An 18,750-nucleotide genomic window follows, 5' to 3' on the forward strand; every position below is an offset into this window, starting at 1 on the left:
TCAGTATCGATCCGACAATAGGAGCTATTATTTGTATCGACCCGCCCGTCATTATCCTGTTCTTCAGGTCGAAGGTCGATATCACGTCAATCCTGCTGGCAGCCAGTCTGGTGTCTTCTGGCAGGATTCGGATTTCAGGCGCTAGGTCTTCATCAAGACGGCTCGTCAATAATTCACAGGTCGTATTTGCCAATTTCTGTCTGCTTTCCACACCCAACAAGTTGAGGCTGTGTTAATTACACAGCTCTTGGGGCAGGTGTGGAGTTACGAGGTCAGTCCAGATCAGGAGATGTTCGAACCCGGACCTTCTACCACAAATGAACATTTCACACCGCAAAGTAGACACATCCTTTCCTTATTTATTTTTTTATAATTTTTTTTAATGTTGTTCTTGTCATTGGTTAATTTCAAACAATGAGGGCTGTCTGCACATACATCCTGTTAGGTAAGTACCAGCTACTTTTGCCTCATTCTGCCAGGAATACATCAATAAATTACTTTCTAGTCCTTTCAGTAAATCATAAATGTATTTTTTTAGGCCAATTCTTCTGTTGATTATACAATATAATATAAAAAAACTTTTGAACTATTCCTGTCAAACGTTTATCATTCTAATCCGATTAATCACACTTTTAAATGTAAATGGTGATTAATCACAATACTCACTTGCATTATTTAAATTAACTTAAAAAAAAAAAAGACCTCAATATTTTGACACAAATGCAATTCTGTTGCCAGGAACATTTAATAAAAATATGTTAAGTCGTTTATTTGTTCAAAACCTGGTAACAGTTTTATCTTGAGTGCAATCAGGGTTTATTTTGAAATGAAATTTGCCAGCGAGCGCAGCAGTCATATTTTCACTGACGTATGTATGACATGATTATATAATAACTTATAGCTTTTTTTTTTATTTGTATTTATTTATTTTAAACAATCCACAGTTGAGATAAAGGGGCATGTACGGTCAAAATAAATTGCATGATTATTGCAAAAAATGTTTGTGATGAATCACATGAATTAACTCGTTATTTTCAACAGCCCTAATTTCACCGTTTAAAGGCCTTCTAATCAAATGATGTCACAGTTGTCAATTAGTAAAATACAAAGAAAAAATACAAACATAAAATGTTGGATATTAGGACTGAAATGTATTTAAAAAATGATCAAAAATATTTTTATGCTCTTCAAAAACTTTTTCCCTGTGAACATAATTACATGTAATATTCCCTGAGGGTTGATAATGAGATATCTTATTATATATTACATTAATTTGCTTTGTGACCAATAACACAAAACTAAGACTTGTTCCAATAATTTAGCACTTGGGTTCTCAACCTTTTTTTTTTTATTTTTTTTTTTTACTAAGTACCACCTCAGAAAAAAACCTGTTTCTCCAAATACCACCATAATAACCAACATTAAAATACAGTAGCATAGTAGGCCCAAGTATTCATTAAAAACAATGCAGCTTTTTCGAATTTAAGTATATTTCATATTTATGGGCACTGTAACATTAGACACCGTTTGAACAGTAACACTTTTGTTTGAATAAAGGAAAATAAAACACTGTACTTTAATGTGATTCTTTGGCGTACCACTAGATAGGCCCCACGTACCACCAGTGGTACATGTACCACCCTGCAAAATGGTCCCCAAGCATCTTTTACTCCACGTGGCCATTTTCAGGAGAAAGTTTGGTCACCCTCTGCTTTATGGTTTCGCACAATTAATACATGAAAATATCTTTGAAAGGTGGATTGATTTTAGTTGTTTTAATTTCTGACTTTTATAATTAGCTTAGGGCAGTGATTCTCAAACTGTGGTACGCGGGCTCCATCTAGAGGTATGCTGAAGAATCACTGTGGAGGGGGGCGTGGCCTGCGGACCTGCAGCGAAGCGGGGTGTGCCAGGACCGGCTTCGAGATCTGCGACAGGTGCGTAGATGGCCCACCTGGGCGTGTTTATCTAATCACCTGTCGCTCTGTTAAAGGCAGCAGCCGGGAAGGAGAATAGGGTTGATGGTGGAGCACGAGCCGAGCGAGAGCGAGCTTGAGGAAACAAAGACAATTTATTACAAAATAAAACATTGTTGTAACCCTGGAGGAGCCTGGCATGTCGGTCATTGGTGGTCCGAAGAACCCGGAAGCGCAAATCTTCCACAATTTGGCCCCCAATGTGGGGCTGGACCACCGGAGGCGGGGGAGGACGACCCCCTGACGGCTTGTGCTCGTGCTCCATCATCAACCCTAATCTCCTTCCCGGCTGCTGCCTTTAACAGAGCGACAGGTGATTAGATAAACACGCCCAGGTGGTCCATCTACGCACCTGTTGCTGATCTCGAAGCCGGTCCTAGCACACCCGGCTTTGCTGCAGGACCGCAGGCCACGCCCCCCTCCACAATCAACTAAATATATATTCAAACAGTGTTACTGTTCAAACTGTGTGTAATGTAACAGTGGCCAAAAATAGTTGTAAAATAAAACCTCTGCCTTGTTTTTAATGAATGTGTAGGTCTACTATGCTACTGTACTTTAATGTTGGTCATTATGGTGGTACTTGGCATGCCAGTGGTTACAAAAAAGTTTGAGAACCACGAGCTTAGGGATGATTAAAACCGCAAATTCAACATCTCATAAAATGTGAAAAATGTTCAAACATTTCAATATTTCAAACCTAATGTTTTTAACTGGTCAAAGTTAAACTCCGGAAATTAAATAATTTTTGCATTATATTTAAATTCATTGCCTGACAACAAACATCTATGTTGAAAGTATTTTAGTTTATTTGACAAAAAAATACGTACCTGTAAGATTGCCAAAAATGATAATAGTGTATTAAAAAATCTTTCAAATTAGATTAACTCGCTTAATAATTGTTGGACACTAAGTGTATTTTTTTAAATTTAGTTGACAAGAAGTTAAAATCAATTATTAATTTTGTGTGTGCATCGGATGTATTATTCATTGAATGTTTCTGTTGTAATAATTTGCAGTGGTCAAGTTATAGGTTAAGGTTTTGACTCTAGGAGCTAAGCAAAATAATTAAAAAAAACAATTGTCAGTATGAAACAGACTTGAACACCACTGCAAACCTAAGCCACAATAATAAGCATATTGTACAAAACCCAGAACCAGTGAAGTTGGCACGTTGTGTAAATCGTAAATAAAAACATAAAACAATAATTTGCAAATCCTTTTCAACTTGCATTCAATTGAATAGACTGCAAAGACAAGATATTTAATGTTCGAACTGGTAAAATTTGTTATGTTTTGCAAATATTAGCTCATTTGGAATTTGATGCCTGCAACATGTTTCAAAAAAGCTGGCACAAGTGGCAAAAAAGACTGAGAAAGTTGAGGAATGCTCATCAAACACGTATTTGGAACATCCCACAGGTGAACAGGCTAATTGGGAACAGGTGGGTGCTATGATTGGGTATAAAAGCAGCTTCCATGAAATGCTCAGTCATTCACAAACAAGGATGGGGTGAGGGTCACCACTTTGTGAATACATGCGTGAGCAAATTGTCGAACAGTTTAAGAACAACATTTCTCAACCAGCTATTGCAAGGAATTTAGGGATTTCACCAAAAAGTTCAGAGAATCTGGGGAAATCAATGCACATTGAATGCCCGTGACCTTTGATCCCTCAAGCGGTACTGCATCAAAAAGCGACATCAGTTTGTAAAGGATATCACCACATGGACTCAGGAACACTTCAGAAACCCACTGTCAGTAACTACAGTTTGTCGCTACATCTTTAAGTGCAAGTTAAAACTCTACTGTGCAAAGCGGAAGCCATTTATCAACAACACCCAGAAACGCCGGCAGCTTTGCTGGGCCCGAGCTTATCTAAGACGGGCTGATGCAAAGTGGAAAAGTGTTCTGTGGTCTGACGAGTCCACATTTCAAATTGTTTTTGGAAACTGTGGACGTCGTGTCCTCCAGACCAAAGAGGAAAAGAACCACTCGAATTGTCATGGGCGCAAAGTTGAAAAGCCAGCATCTGTGATGGTATGGGGGTGTATTAGTGCCCAAGACATGGGTAACTTACACATCTGTAAAGGCACCATTAATGCTGAAAGGTACATACAGGTTTTGGAGCAACATATGTTGCCATCCAAGCAACGTTATCATGGACGCCCCTGCTTATTTCAGCAAGACAATGCCAAACAGTGTGGCTTCATAGTAAAGGAGTGCAGGTACTAGACTGGCCTGCCTGTAGTCCAGACCTGTCTTCCATTGAAAATGTGTGGTGCAATATGAAGCATAAAATACCACAACGGAGATCCCCGGAATGTTGAACAACTTAAGCTGTACATCAAGCAAGAATGGGAAATAATTCCACCTGAAAAGCTTCAAAAATTGGTCTCCTCAGTTCCCAAACGTTTACTGAGTGTTGTTAAAAGGAAAGGCCATGTAACACAGTGGCAAAAATGCCCTTGTGCCAACTTTTTTGCAATGTGTTGCTGCCATTAAATTCCAAATTAATGATTATTTGCAAAAAAAAATTACAATTAAAAATCTTGTCTTTGCAGTCTATTCAATTGAACATAAGTTGAAAAGGATTTGCAAATCATTGTATTCTGTTCTCGCCCGGAAAAGGGTGGAGTGCCATCTCCGGGTTGGGGAGGAGACCCTGCCCCAAGTGGAGGAGTTCAAGTACCTCGGAGTCTTGTTCACGAGTGAGGGAAGAGTGGATCGTCTTCAGTAATGCCGACCCTGCATCGATCCGTTGTGGTGAAGAAGGAGCTGAGCCGGAAGGCAAAGCTCTCAATTTACCGTTCGATCTACGTTCCCATCCTCACCTATGGTCATGAGCTTTGGGTTATGACCGAAAGGACAAGATCACGGGTACAAGCGGCCGAAATGAGTTTCCTCCGCCGGGTGGCGGGGCTCTCCCTTAGAGATAGGGTGAGACGCTCTGCCATCCGGGGGGAACTCAAAGTAAAGCCGCTGCTCCTCCACATCGAGAGGAGCCAGATGAGGTGGTTCGGGCATCTGGTCAGAATGCCACCCGAACGCCCCCCTAGGGAGGTGTTTAGGGCACGGGGAAGACCCAGGACACGTTGGGAAGACTATGTCTCCCGGCTGGCCTGGGAACGCCTCTGGATCCCCTGGGAAGAGCTGGACAAAGTGGCTGGGGAGAGAAAAGTCTGGGCTTCCCTGCTTAGGCTGCTGCCCCCGTGACCCGACCTCGGATAAGCGGAAGAAGATGGATGGATGTTTTCTGTTTTTATTTACGATTTACACAACGTGCCAACCAGGGTTTTGTGAAAAAATATATATTTATCAGCAATTATTCATTATTATTTATCAATGTAAGTTATATGAATGCTTCCTTTTCTGTCCACAGGGATTTTGAACCATTGCAATCAAGTGATCTCACAACCTAAACTAATCCAAATAAAGACTGACAGTTTAGAATCAGACATCCAATCAGCCGTAAATGAGATTCCCTCCTTGTCTGCAGAAAACAGAAAACACACTCGTACTATTGACTCTTCCTCCATGGGTTTGAATGCACATCACCATGTTTTGACCGACTTCTTCGCCGTCTTCAAACCGTTACTCAGAGAAGGGTTTATCGAGGAGCTTCCCCGAACCCTCGTCTGCATTCTATCTGAGCGGAAGGACTGCGGAGTGGAAGCAGAAATGACCAAGACCGTTAGTCTCGAGTTGGGAAAACCACTGCTGTTCTTCCTGTCGTCCCTGAGATCCCACACTTGCACCCCTCTGAGTGATGGAGGCCATACGCAGCATAGCGGTCTGGGGAACGCCTACTTTAGGATGGAGGAACCCGCAACTTCAACAAAGAGTGGCTTTCCGCAGACATTTTTAACCATTCTGACAAAGTTGCCTCTCTTTGGGACTTTGGTGACAACAGTGAGTGCTGTGGCAGACGCAGCTGTCACCTATGTATTCAACGTGGCGGCCTCGTTGATCCAAGTGCCCACGGACTATGTCCAAATAGCTTTGCAGTTTGGGATACAAATCCCGTCACTTATCGAGAGAGAAAGCTGTGAGCAAGGTAACGTCATGTCAGTTGGCAATATTTTCACTCCTATGTTTTTCATCATCTTTTCTTCCCCCCCATTTTAGGAGATCTCAAGCAGCTCATAATGTGGTAAGAACGTCAACAATCTCCTGAAATTCAATGTAACATATTGCCTTTTGCAACGACAACAAGCCTGATTTATGCTCTTGCTCTACATTGGCCTGCTCCTGTAGCTTGACATTCCCCTCCAACATGCGGACCTTAAAGGCCTACTGAAATGCGATTTTCTTATTCAAACGGGGATAGCAGGTCCATTCTATGTGTCATACTTGATCATTTCGCGATATTGCCATATTTTTGCTGAAAGGATTTAGTAGAGAACATCGACGATAAAGTTCGCAACTTTTGGTCACTGATAAAAAAGCCTTGCCTGTACCGGAAGTAGCAGACGAGTAGCGTGACGTCACAGGTTGTGGAGCTCCTCACATCTGCACATTGTTTACAATCATGGCCACCAGCAGCGAGAGCGATTCGGGCCGAGAAAGCGACGATTTCTCCATTAATTTGAGCGAGGATGAAAGATTCGTGGATGAGGAAAGTGAGAGTGAAGGACTAGAGGGCAGTGGGAGCGATTCAGATAGGGAAGATGCTGTAAGACGCGGGTGGGACCTGATATTCCGCTGGGAATGACTAAAACAGTAAATAAACACAAGAGATATATATACTCTATTAGCCACAACACAACCAGGCTTATATTTAATATGCCACAAATTAATCCCGCATAACAAACACCTCCCCCCTCCCGTCCATATAACCCGCCAATACAACTCAAACACCTGCACAACACACTCAATCCCACAGCCCAAAGTACCGTTCACCTCCCCAAAGTTCATACAGCACATATATTTCCCCAAAGTCCGCAAAAATACGTACGTGACATGCACATAGCAGGACGCACGTACAAGCAAGCGATCAAATGTTTGGAAGCCGCAGCTGCATGCGTACTCACGGTACCGCGTCTGCGCATCCAACTCAAAATCCTCCTGGTAAGAGTCTCTGTTGTCCCAGTTCTCCACAGGCCAATGGTAAAGCTTGACTGTCATCTTCCGGGAATGTAAACAATGAAACACCGGCTGTGTTATCCGGCACAACAGTCAAGGGGTGCATTCTACGGCGGGGGTGCGTTATCCGGCACAACACCTGCCGCAATACACCGCTTCCCACCTACAGCTTTCTTCTTTGCTGTCTCCATTGTTCATTGAACAAATTGCAAAAGATTCACCAACACAGATGTCCAGAATACTGTGGAATTTTGCGATAAAAACACGACTTAATAGCTGGCCACCATGCTGTCCCAAAATGTCCTCTACAATCCGTGACATCACGCACAGACGTCATCATACCGAGACGTTTTCAGCAGGATATTTCGCGCAAAATTTAAAATTGCACTTTAGTAAGCTAACCCGGCCGTATTGGCATGTGTTGCAATGTTAAGATTTCATCATTGATATATAAACTATCAGACTGCGTGGTCGGTAGTAGTGGGTTTCAGTAGGCCTTTGACCTCTTAAGGCCCAAGCTGTTTGTTTAAATGCTTTTTTTATTTCTCTTTGCTATTTGGGCTTGTTGGACCCTAATTAGAATAAAAACTAAAAATAATCTATTAATATGTTGTACTTAGTCCATATGTACACAAACGTGTACTTCATGTGTAGTGACATGCACATTTTTATTTTTTACCCTTTTTTTTTTTTCCAAATTCCATTGTATGTTACACTCTTCTGACACCACCAGATGGCAGTATAAGTGTCCATATGTAGGCATAAAACCCCAATTCAGTAGTGTACACAATTTTGGAAATAAGAGCTGAAAGGTGCTGTCCACGCATGTGGCCACTAAGGCCTTTAGAGGTTAAATGCTGTGATTGGTCAGATTTTTGTACAGTAGTACCTCAATTAAAGAGCTAAGTTGGTTCTGTGACGGAGATCTTGACCTAAAACACAACCGCTCCCATTAAAATGAATTTAATCAGTGCTTGCCCCTACCCTAAATAGCAGTGGTGGGCCGTGCGTTTCCCACCTAGGCCTTCAGTGATGTTCGACTTCAATGATTACCCCTCAAAATACCATAATTGATGTCACCACATGACCATTGCTGGAGAAATACTATACAGGAACACATGTACGCTCTATTTGGTATTGAAACACATCAACAGTGTACAAAACGGGTTATTTTCTGGCGCATTTAAAAATCAATTAAAATGCATCAGCAATTACAACATATCTTATGTGGTACTGTCAAAATTAAATTTGCAAAAAACTAGAGATGTCCGATAATGGCTTTTTTGCCGATATCCGATATTCCGATATTGTCCAACTCTTAATTACCGATTCCGATATCAACCGACACCGATATATACGGTCGTGGAATTAACACATTATTATGCCTAATTTTGTTGTGATGCCCCGCTGGATACATTAAACAATGTAACTAGGGATGATGTTCGAAACCGGTTCTCCCGGTTGTTCGATAAGAAAAGAACCGTTCGATAAGAAAAGAACCGATTCCATGGACTCAAATCCCTTTTTGAGAACCTGTTCCCATTATCGAGGCCACTATAGTAAAGAAAAAGAGTTTGTTTCTTTATTCGAATCCCTGGGAACGAATCCCGTCCCACAAGAAATGCCCTGTGGAACATCACAGGAAATTACGTAGCTCAGTCTGACGACTGAGCTACGTCATTTCCTGTGATGTCATTAGACTGAGCTACGTCATTTCCTGTGATGTCACACAAGCAGCAAAAATAATGGACCGGAAAAAACGCCTCAAGGCATGGCTATTTTCCTATAGTGATCACAGAAATAGGTTGTTTTTGTGTTTATATATTTGTTTTTCTGAAAAATCCCACTTAATATACTTTGGGTAACAACAGTCAATATTTATTTATTTATTCTATTTTATTGTTATAAAATAAAAGTCAGCTTTTGTTAAAGCAAATATTGTGTTTTTTTCCATATACAACAACCTATCTGGGTTCGATAAGAGAATCGATAAGGAATCGGTTCGATAAGAGGATTCGATAATGGGTTCGAACTCGATAATTTCTTATCAAACATCATCCCTAAATGTAACAAGGTTTTCCAAAATAAGAGAACAACTGCATTATTTTTTTTAACATGCCTCAAAACAGCAGCTTGGAATTTGGGACATGCTCTCCCTGAGATAATCCTGATACCCACTACAACTATGGGAAATACTATACTTTGACTTTCACAAAGTCTAAGTCTAAGTCTAAGAAAGTGCATTATTCCTTATTTTTTTTAAACAGGCCTCAAAACAACAGCTACAAAAACAATGAAGGCACACAGCTTCAGTCCAGAGTATACTAGAGTAATAAAGTAAACAATAACATAGTCCTCCTTTAGTGCAAGACTGCCTGGTATACTGTATAACAGGGAATTATAAACTGGGCTCAATCTGCCCTGCTCTAACGTATTTGTATGAGTAACACAAATGTGCTGCAAGCTAGTGGTGAGTGCTTGAAGTGGTCTAGCAGTCAGCCAGAGCTTCTGAAATGCTGCGTTGAGACAGGGCACCTCCGCTCACTGCAAGCTGCAGAGTGTGCGCCATGCAGGGAAGACTAGCCATACCAAATTCCATCGTAGCTTTGGCCAGACTGCGTGTGTTGTCCCTGACCATAGCATGAGCTTTCGCCCCGGGGTGGTTTTTGTTATATTTTTTGTTTTTTCTCAACGGAGTCTTTAAACGACAACTGTGTGGTACTACTTTTTTTCGGTGTTTGCTTTTCATCCATCTTCCGTTTGTATTCATCGTGTATCACCTTATGATTCTTGAAGAGGTGGGAGATCAAATTGCTCGTATTAAAGGAAGACGTCTTGGTTCCTCCTCGCACAACCAACTTTTTGCAGCTATTGCAAATTGCCAGTTTTTTATCCTTCAGACACACTTTAAAATCATCCCAAACCATAGACATGGTGTCGGTAGTCAGTCACCGAGCGAGCTCGCTTGTTAGCCACGGCTACAGCACCGGCAACAACACACTCTTGTTGTTGTTATGATCCGCTCGCGGCGGTTTGATGAGATCATCAAGGGTCGCCAGTAAACCTCTCATGCTGCAGCCGTCAACTCCTGTGTTGTGTGTGGGAGAGGAGAGAGGGGAGAGGGGAGGGGCTGCTGACTGGGTTTATATCCGTGTTTTACCGGATATGTACCGCTCCGCACAACGGCGTTTTAAAAAGTCATTATTTTTACTTTTTGAAACCGATACCGATAATTTCCGATATTACATTTTAAAGCATTTATCAGCCGATAATATCAGCAGGCCGATATTATCGGACATGTCTACAAAAAACATATTAAAAGTGAAAAAATTTAATATTTGAACTCATAATTAGTAAGACCTATTTGACGCCGTATAAGCCAGTGGTACCCCTCGTAAGTCGGCTGATTTGAGTGGAAATGGCAGGCATTTCCCCATTTCATCGCCAGAACAGCTGAGCTAGCTTCCGGGATTGGCCGACATCGTCTCACAAGATGTAGTTTCTCATTAAATATCCTTATTAAAAATGGCCTTGCAAATATATATCTGCCTCCTAATCAACGTTTTGTTCTCCTTCTCTGCTATCCCGGTCTGGCTACGGCGCAACACTTCCCGCTTCCTGCTAAATTGAAACTTGTGAATGGATACTCACTTTGGAATGACAAGTGAGTATCCAATCACAGCCTCGTTAACATCAGGCTAGTTAGATAGACTACTGTCAACAACTTGTGATCTGATTGGCTATCGCAACTGTCTATCAACTGTATGTGTTCTCATATTCAATAATAATAATAATAATAATAATAATAATAATAATAATAATAATAGTGGATTAGATTTTATATTGCGCTTTTCTATTATTAGATACTCAAAGCGCTCACAGAGAAGTGGGAACCCATCCTTCATTCACACCTGGTGGTGGTAAGCTACATTTGTAGCCACAGCTGCCCTGGGGTAGACTGACGGAAGCGAGGCTGCCAGTTTGCGCCTACGGCCCCTCCGACCACCACCTATCATTCATTCATCATTCGTTCACCAGTGTGAGCGGCACCGGGGGCAAGGGTGAAGTGTCCTGCCCAAGGACGCAACGGCAGCGATTTGTATGTCAAGAGGCGGGGAGCGCACTTGCAACCCTCAGGTTTCTGGCACGGCCGCTCTACCCACTACGCCATACTGCCCCATTCATCCGTTAATGGTCCCGGTGAGTATCCATTCACAGGACGCGTAAATGTCACGTTCAACCTTAGGCCAGCTAGAAGGCCTTACTGACAACAACTCGTGATCTAATTGGCTATCGCAACTGTCTATCAACTGTATGTTACCGTTCCTTTACAGTGCACGGACGCCTGCATTGTTGATTCTGAAGGCCTCGGGCAGATTTGGTACAGCATGGAAACATAAGCTAGCTGAATTCTGATTGGATACAAACTAAAAAATAAAAACAACAGCACTGGAAGGAGCATAATATGACATGAAGAGAATATGAATACTTTTAGATATTTAGGGAAAGTTAATGAACTTTTTTTTAACTCTTTAATTATGATCATGATTTCTGGTTATGTTAGGCCAGCAGAAAAAGCCTTGCTGGCCCTGATGGAACACCACTGCTAAATAGTTAAATTCTAACATGTAAAATGCCTTTTAAAAAGAAAAACAAACTACAATCATTTTATGAAATAATGTACAGCATTTACCTTGGAGAGCATACTTGTACGTTATTTTCTGCTGCTTCTCCATCGAACACACCATCCGAGGCTTTTCTATATTTTCTTGGATAAATGTCCGCCATTCATATAATAATTATAATATTCTTGGCTGGTGTTGGACTCATTCTGCTTAAGTACGGTGCACACGAGCAGTGCTATGCTCGAATGTCTTTTTTGGGGGATTTAATGAATATCATCCACTTCTTCTCAGCACTGTCCTTCACACTTACCTGCTTCTTTCTCATGGTTGGGAAACAAAGATATACCAATCTTTACCTATGAGCTAATGCTAGCCGGTAAAACCAGATGTTTGTGGTGGATCTTACAGGGTTCAGTAACATTTGCTATGGCAACTAATGGCGGGGATGCTTGTAAATCAAATGTTTGCTTGCAATTTAAAGCATAACAATAAGCCGATAAAAAACTATTACATCAAAATACTCTTAACTCGTTCAGTTGGTATGCAGCTCACCTTTTGCGTGCACCTTCTCTGATTTCGGCTCAACATTCGCAATACAAGTGACTGGTGCAACACATTGATTAGTTATAGCTCCAATAACACTCTGTCTCTCTTTGATAGCCGCAAACGCACAACCAAGGATGCTAACAAACTAAACAATCGACGAGTGTTCAAGTTGCTCACTTCGGAAACTACCGCCCCTTGTTTTTCATTAGACAATTGCATGTCACGCTCTACCCAGACAAAGAGCTATAAAATGATGAAGATGCTGAAGTGTATTTCTGGTCTTGTCATCCTCGTCCGGACAGAAGGGTGACACAGCAGTGTGGCTCGATCAAAAGAGACGTCGGAGACGCTTTACTGAATGAAAAGTTGCTTTATTACAAGCGATTGTCATTATACAGGACTGAAGTTCCCTGGAGGAGGTCAGGTCAAGAAAATGAGGCACTCCTAACTGGAGAAGCCAAACCATCAGTTTTTATATTCCCCCTTTCTGTCTCTGCGTGTGTGTGTTAAGTCAGAAGAGCACATCCTGACCATAAAAGGAGATGTTCGTGTGCAAGTGTCTGGAGAACAACTGCTTTAAGTAATAACTCAAATGTTGGCGTTGAGCTAGACAGGTAGTCTTTTCTCAAGGATATGGTTACCACTTTTGCATTCAGTAGTCCTAATTAGAGCCTTTTTTCCTACAAGAAGTGATCCAATCCACCTGAGAATATCAAACTAAGGGGCCTTATCTTTTTATGTGCTCAAACTGAAATACCACTATTTAATTAAACTTGGTGGTTTGCTTTCTCCAAGATGAATATAAACAGTCACCATATGTAGAACATAATATGAGTTCATTAATTCACTTCAATGCCATTGGACTACACGTAGTGACTACGCAGAAGCATAATCTAGGCTCAACGTCGGCAGATCTTTGTCAAAGATTTCTCAGAATATTGTTCACTGAAATATTTTGTGAATATTATTCCATTATTGAGCAACTTTGTTGAATGTGTCTTGTTTAGGGGAATGAAACACAACGTGAGCTGGTCCTTCGCCAACTCAATTATTGACATTCTTCTGGAAACCCTCCTGACTCCAGAACAATCTGGGTGCACATACGCCGACCAGAGTCCAGAGTGCCAGAATCCTCCTTTCTTCCATCGCAGTGTCCTCGAGTCTGACACTGAGACTAACCACGACACGCTCTTCCGATGTGATCGCCAAAATCTGTCTGTGTTTAATGACACACTCTGTGCTGAAATCCTCTATAGTTCAAGAGCAGGAATGTCCACATCAGTGCTCAACTTGTGTCAAGCACTCAGAACCCTCAATGCCCAGCAGGTACAGGCAGTGTGGAGTAATATGTGCTATGTCATTCAAGCACTGGTGTCCCCACTTCTTAGCAAGTCATCAGACTGCAATGTTGGCGATACGCAACTCTTTCCTGCAAGGAGCTTTGCACCTCACCGAAAAGCCAGAGAAGCCCCTAACCTCCAACAACTTGCTTGTAACTACAACAGCTGGTTAGAAAACCAGGTGGTGGATGTTGTCCTTGTCTCTCTTTGCAGCGACAACGAACAGAAAGAGTTTGTGAGGTATGTGTGTAATAATGCTTTACTGATGAGAAAGTTGCTGTTAGACCAGAAGAACAGTTGGCTGTATGGATACTGTGCAAATTCCTCAGAAAACTACAGCTATCTGGTGGATCAGTTCTGCACTTATGGACAATGGATCGATCAGCCATCAGTCCCAGTAGATTCACACTTACTAGAGTTCTGTATTAGCCTGGACAGTCAAAGGCTCACAAGACTCATCTGCGTGCACACCGGCTTGTTCATGTTATTATTTTCCAACCCCGAGAATGTGAGGTTCATGCCCAACTGCACAAGTGCACCACTACCACTACCATCTCCTGACCCGGATCCACTTGTTTCTCAGTCTTGTGTCTACTCAGAGTGGCAAGATGTAATGCAGATCACAACAGATATTTTGGCACAGTGCATTCGCAATGATCCCTCAGGTTTTGCTGAGAAAGTTTGCACTAACAGAACTTTTCTAGAGAGCCTGGTACGTAATCAGGACAATGCCTGGCTTGGAGATCACTGCAGCACTGCTTTGACCATCCTACCCACTGTGACTCCAGAACCTTTACGTATTTCGGACTGGTGCAACTACCACTTGTGGGAAGATCGGCAGGTGGACGATTCAGTAGTCGGATTCTGTTGGCAACATAATCAGGTTGCTTTTCAGACGAATGTCTGCTGCAAGACATCTTTGCTTGAAAAGCTTTTGCAAAACCCCCAAAACAAATGGCTGACATCAGTTTGTGTAGACAAGGAAATTGAGGTTCTACCAAAGGTGGGTATTTGATCGGGATCACATGGTTCTGTATCAAAATGTTATTTGACAACTACAATTGGTTGTCACATGTTTTTAATCTTTTTTCTTTTTTTTTAACTTCAGATATGCAAGTATTCTGAATGGGCACGTCCCATCATTGTCGATATGACCGAGTTGGCTCTCTGTGCTGAGAAAGACCCACTAAACTTCACCTCCAAAGTCTGCTCAAACAAAACAGTCCTTCAGAACCTGATGGCTAACCTGGACAACACTTGGTTAATAAAGTACTGTGCCAACCAATCAAATTTGGGAGTAACTCCTGATGAGGAAGGGGAGGATGGAGGAGAAGAGACTGGATTCAACCCTGCAGAGCAGTGCCAGTATTCCACCTGGACTATAAACCTTCCGGATCCAGCGATATTGACCCTCTGCTGGGAGCACGATCAGTCCAACTTTGTTTCTTCAATCTGCTCGAACCCTGGTCTTCTCTTCCTGTTAGCGCATGAGCCCTCTAGCATATGGGTGAGCATAATGTGTGCCACCTATACCAACTACACCACCACTGGTAATAAAACCACTGAAGGCAACTTTTGCCTCGCCAAACACTTGATGAGGCATTTCAACTGGACTTGTTCTGTGGACTTCACCACAGCCTGCCAACCCGATGCTAGCCAGGACATGGTCACGCGCATAATGATGCGCTGCTGGGCAGACGGTCTGAGGTCTAGGGTCAGGCATCTGATGACTCCATCTGTGGCTACAGTCTTGGAACAAGCAGTTAACACAGCTGTTGTAGTATTGCTAGCGATAGAGGAGATCCAGAACACATCACTGCATGTCACCAAGAATGTACGAATTAGTGTACTGGAGTCTGTAGTTAGTTATCTTGAGAGGGAGAACAACTTTGACCAAAAGAAGGTTTTGCTACAATGTTTTGGGGTAAGACTGACATTGTTACATATCATACCTAGATACAGTGGAACTCGTCTGTGTCAACCAACTCATCAAGTCCCAGTCCACCGTGTTTTTCCTATTACTAAAAAGTAAGGCACAGTCAAAAAAAGATTTCCAATTGTTTAATTGTCAGTTTCAATTTCGGTTATGTCGACAGCCACTTATGTCAACGTGAGTCAGCCAGTCTGAGGGGCGTCGTCATAAACGGGTTCCACTGTATGCTGTTTTTATTTAGTTGAATCCCTGCGCCCCAACATTCCCTTTTGTCGTGTGCGTACACATTACTGTTGTTGCAGAAGTGGACTGGGTTGGTACATCTCTCTTGACAGTAGCATTGACTCTCAATTCGTTCCTAGAAACAATAGAATTCCGGAAAGGAATGACATATTTTAGCCACCGATGTTCCTTACAAACTGTATGAGGTTTCCCTAAGTCAAAATAATTGGTGACTATAAGGCTGTTAAGGAATCACAGCATATTGTTGCATAATCCTAGCATGTATATGCCTCTGAGGATCACCATAACCCCAAGAACCAATGCAGATGTAATTTATACACACACTAAAACAGTACCGACAACACGAAAGAGCATCAAATTTATTGTTATCCGTTACACCCAAAAGCTTCTGCTCGTGACTTCTTGCTCGACCTACCATCCCAAACAAACTGAAATGACCACAGTAGCCCCGTAGCGTATGGGAGCCACACATAATTTGGCCCAGAGTTGGTGCAACACCGGGGATAGGGGTGCTATAGCCCTGTCAGAAATCTGTTTAGCTCCCCAACCTCCAAGCATTTTAGGTCCTTATCATGAAAAACCAACCGTTCTTACCTATCGGTACATGCTGTTATGTATTTGAGATCTGCACAAGTCCCGAAAATATCAAATCAAACCGAGGAGGCATGGCGTAGATATTCATAAAATAATCTTGTCTTCCTACAAACTTCTTCCAATAGAGTCGTTTGGAATTCGCCCCATCTGTGACGTCTCACTGGTGATGTCAGTGGATTTTTCATATGTTGTAAAAATTCCACCACTTAAATAAGACAGCCCACAAAACGGGACAGCTTTGTGGCAGCCAATCGTCTTCACGAGTCTATCTTTGCTAAGCCTATCACAGGGCTGAGTCCATTTTTCTGTGGCCAATTACCCAACCTGGTACATCTTTCCAAACACCTATCAAATGTCCAGCTCCAATCACAGCTCGAATGCAAACTTTTTTGGCCCGCCCTTCCAGAGCAATCATTTGCAAATTGAGCTGCTTGCACTTCTCTTTGCGGCAATGATGCGGCACTTTGTAGCCTATAGGCTTAATACTATTTTCACTATGAATCATTTATTAAGTTAAAATGTTGTGATCCGAAACAGCGCATAGTTGTCTGTTTTCATTCATAATGCACATGGATAAATACACCTGTTGTCGCATATAGGATGTATTGTCTGTCTTTGCAAGTGAAACAATTTTACCATCATTGCTTGTGTTAGGCTTAACTATTTTGTTTAATATTCTTTGGTAAAATTCAGTTGAAACTACTTTCATATCAAACATGCTTGTGCTGTGTATCATAAAGTTTAAGTTAAGGTAAAGTACCACTGATAGTCACACACACACTAGGTGTGGTGAAATTACTCTCTGCGTTTGACCCATCCCCTTATTCCACCCTCTGGGAGGTGAGGGGAGCAGTGAGCGCTCGGTAATCATTTTTGGGATTCAACCCCCAATTCCAACCCTTGATCCTGAGCAAAGCAGGGAGGTAATGGGTCCAATTTCTATAGTCTTTGGTATGACTCGGCTGGGGTTTGAACTCATGACCTACCGATCTCAGGGCGGACACTCTAACCACAGGGCCACTGAGCATGTCCTAACTGATTTCATTGAAAAAATGAGGACTGAAGACATGAAAATCTATTCTTTTTTTAGCGACCCCACGAATCGGTCAAGCCCCCCTTAGGCCCAGCAGAGAAACAAATCCTGGATGACAAATCCTGGATTTGTCCCTGATTTGGCCAATGGTCTATTTGGAGAGAGCACTTGTAACCAAAGATGTGTGAAAATGGATACATTATTTAGGGAAATGTGACTATGTGCATGGAAACGTACTGACTGACACATCATTCAGTTTTCGTTCAAATATTGCTATGAACTGATACTTACCAATATATTTTACCTTTGCAGACAGCACTAACCACCTTGATGCAAACAGCACGGGATGCAAGCAGTAATGAATCCCTCATCATTAAGGTACACAACAATAGTTAAAATAATACATGCATTAATGAAGTCCAAGTGTTACGAGGAGGTTTTGATACATTTGTGGTTGTAGGAGTACTTTAAGATACCATTGAGCAGCCTGAAGTCTGTGTTTAGTGCAGCTCACATCACCACTGTCAGGATGATTCTTCAATACTATGCCGGAAACAAGGATACATTGAAGGTGAAAAATCACATAAGGCATGGTTTGTCACTATTTTCCCATTTCTTTCCCAAATTCATCCTTTCTGAACACTTCAGTACTTTGTTCAAAGTCCTGCTTACTCACTGACTGGAGTTGCCTGGATTGTGTTTTGTTAGTTGCCAGATAAGTACCTGTCAACCATGACGGCCGTGCTGTTCCAGAACCACCTGGCGAAAGACGGAAGTCTCTTCTCGGAGCTGACTCCCCTTTTGGAGGTGGCCAGTCCAGCTGACATCCACTCTTTGCCTTCCCTGCAAAGCAACCTTGACGTGTATGAGAGGCCATCTGTGCAGCTAAGCCCCAAACAGAAGCCGACATACTTGTGCTAATATGATAATGATAACGACATGTCAGCGTTTGTACACTGATAACATACATTGGTTGGTACTAATTACAATGATTACCCCATGTAATCATTGGGGTTATTTTATCTGTCAACTAGCAAGCTATTTAGATAGTTAACTACTTAGATAACTATCTAAAAAACTAAGAAAGTCATGGGCGGATTTCCATGAAACTTTCAAGAAATCGAATACGAAACAACTGTGATTAGATTTTACGCCCGGTTGGAATAATTTCTACTACTGTACTACTTTACCTTTACGGTTCTCTGTTTGAATGCTAGCGGAGACAGACAAGAGTGTTCACTTGGTTTGTTTTGTTCAGCTGTAGATCGCTCAAAAAGTCATGGACAGATTTTCATCTACCTTTCACGAAATGTCCGAAATGTGATAAGGAACAAGTCATTCAATTTAGGGGTTGATCCGGATAATTTCTACGGTA

General features: G+C 41.9%; 1 protein-coding gene across 1 annotated transcript in view; it reads left to right on the top strand.

Moving 5' to 3' along the window:
- Positions 1 to 312: 312 nt before the first annotated feature.
- The window catches only part of LOC133616257 (uncharacterized), a 67,685-nt gene continuing 49,247 nt past the window's right edge, over positions 313 to 18,750 (top strand). Inside the window, exons 1-8 of the mRNA XM_061975443.2 lie at positions 313 to 445; positions 5,359 to 6,033; positions 6,105 to 6,129; positions 13,240 to 14,575; positions 14,681 to 15,496; positions 17,688 to 17,753; positions 17,836 to 17,946; positions 18,084 to 18,238. Of these exons, the coding sequence (XP_061831427.1) occupies positions 415 to 445; positions 5,359 to 6,033; positions 6,105 to 6,129; positions 13,240 to 14,575; positions 14,681 to 15,496; positions 17,688 to 17,753; positions 17,836 to 17,946; positions 18,084 to 18,238 (3,215 nt within the window). The 5' untranslated portion in view covers positions 313 to 414. The remainder of the gene's footprint in view (positions 446 to 5,358; positions 6,034 to 6,104; positions 6,130 to 13,239; positions 14,576 to 14,680; positions 15,497 to 17,687; positions 17,754 to 17,835; positions 17,947 to 18,083; positions 18,239 to 18,750) is intronic.

This window comes from Nerophis lumbriciformis, linkage group LG15, assembly GCF_033978685.3.
Source record: "Nerophis lumbriciformis linkage group LG15, RoL_Nlum_v2.1, whole genome shotgun sequence".
NCBI classification, from domain to species: domain Eukaryota; kingdom Metazoa; phylum Chordata; class Actinopteri; order Syngnathiformes; family Syngnathidae; genus Nerophis; species Nerophis lumbriciformis.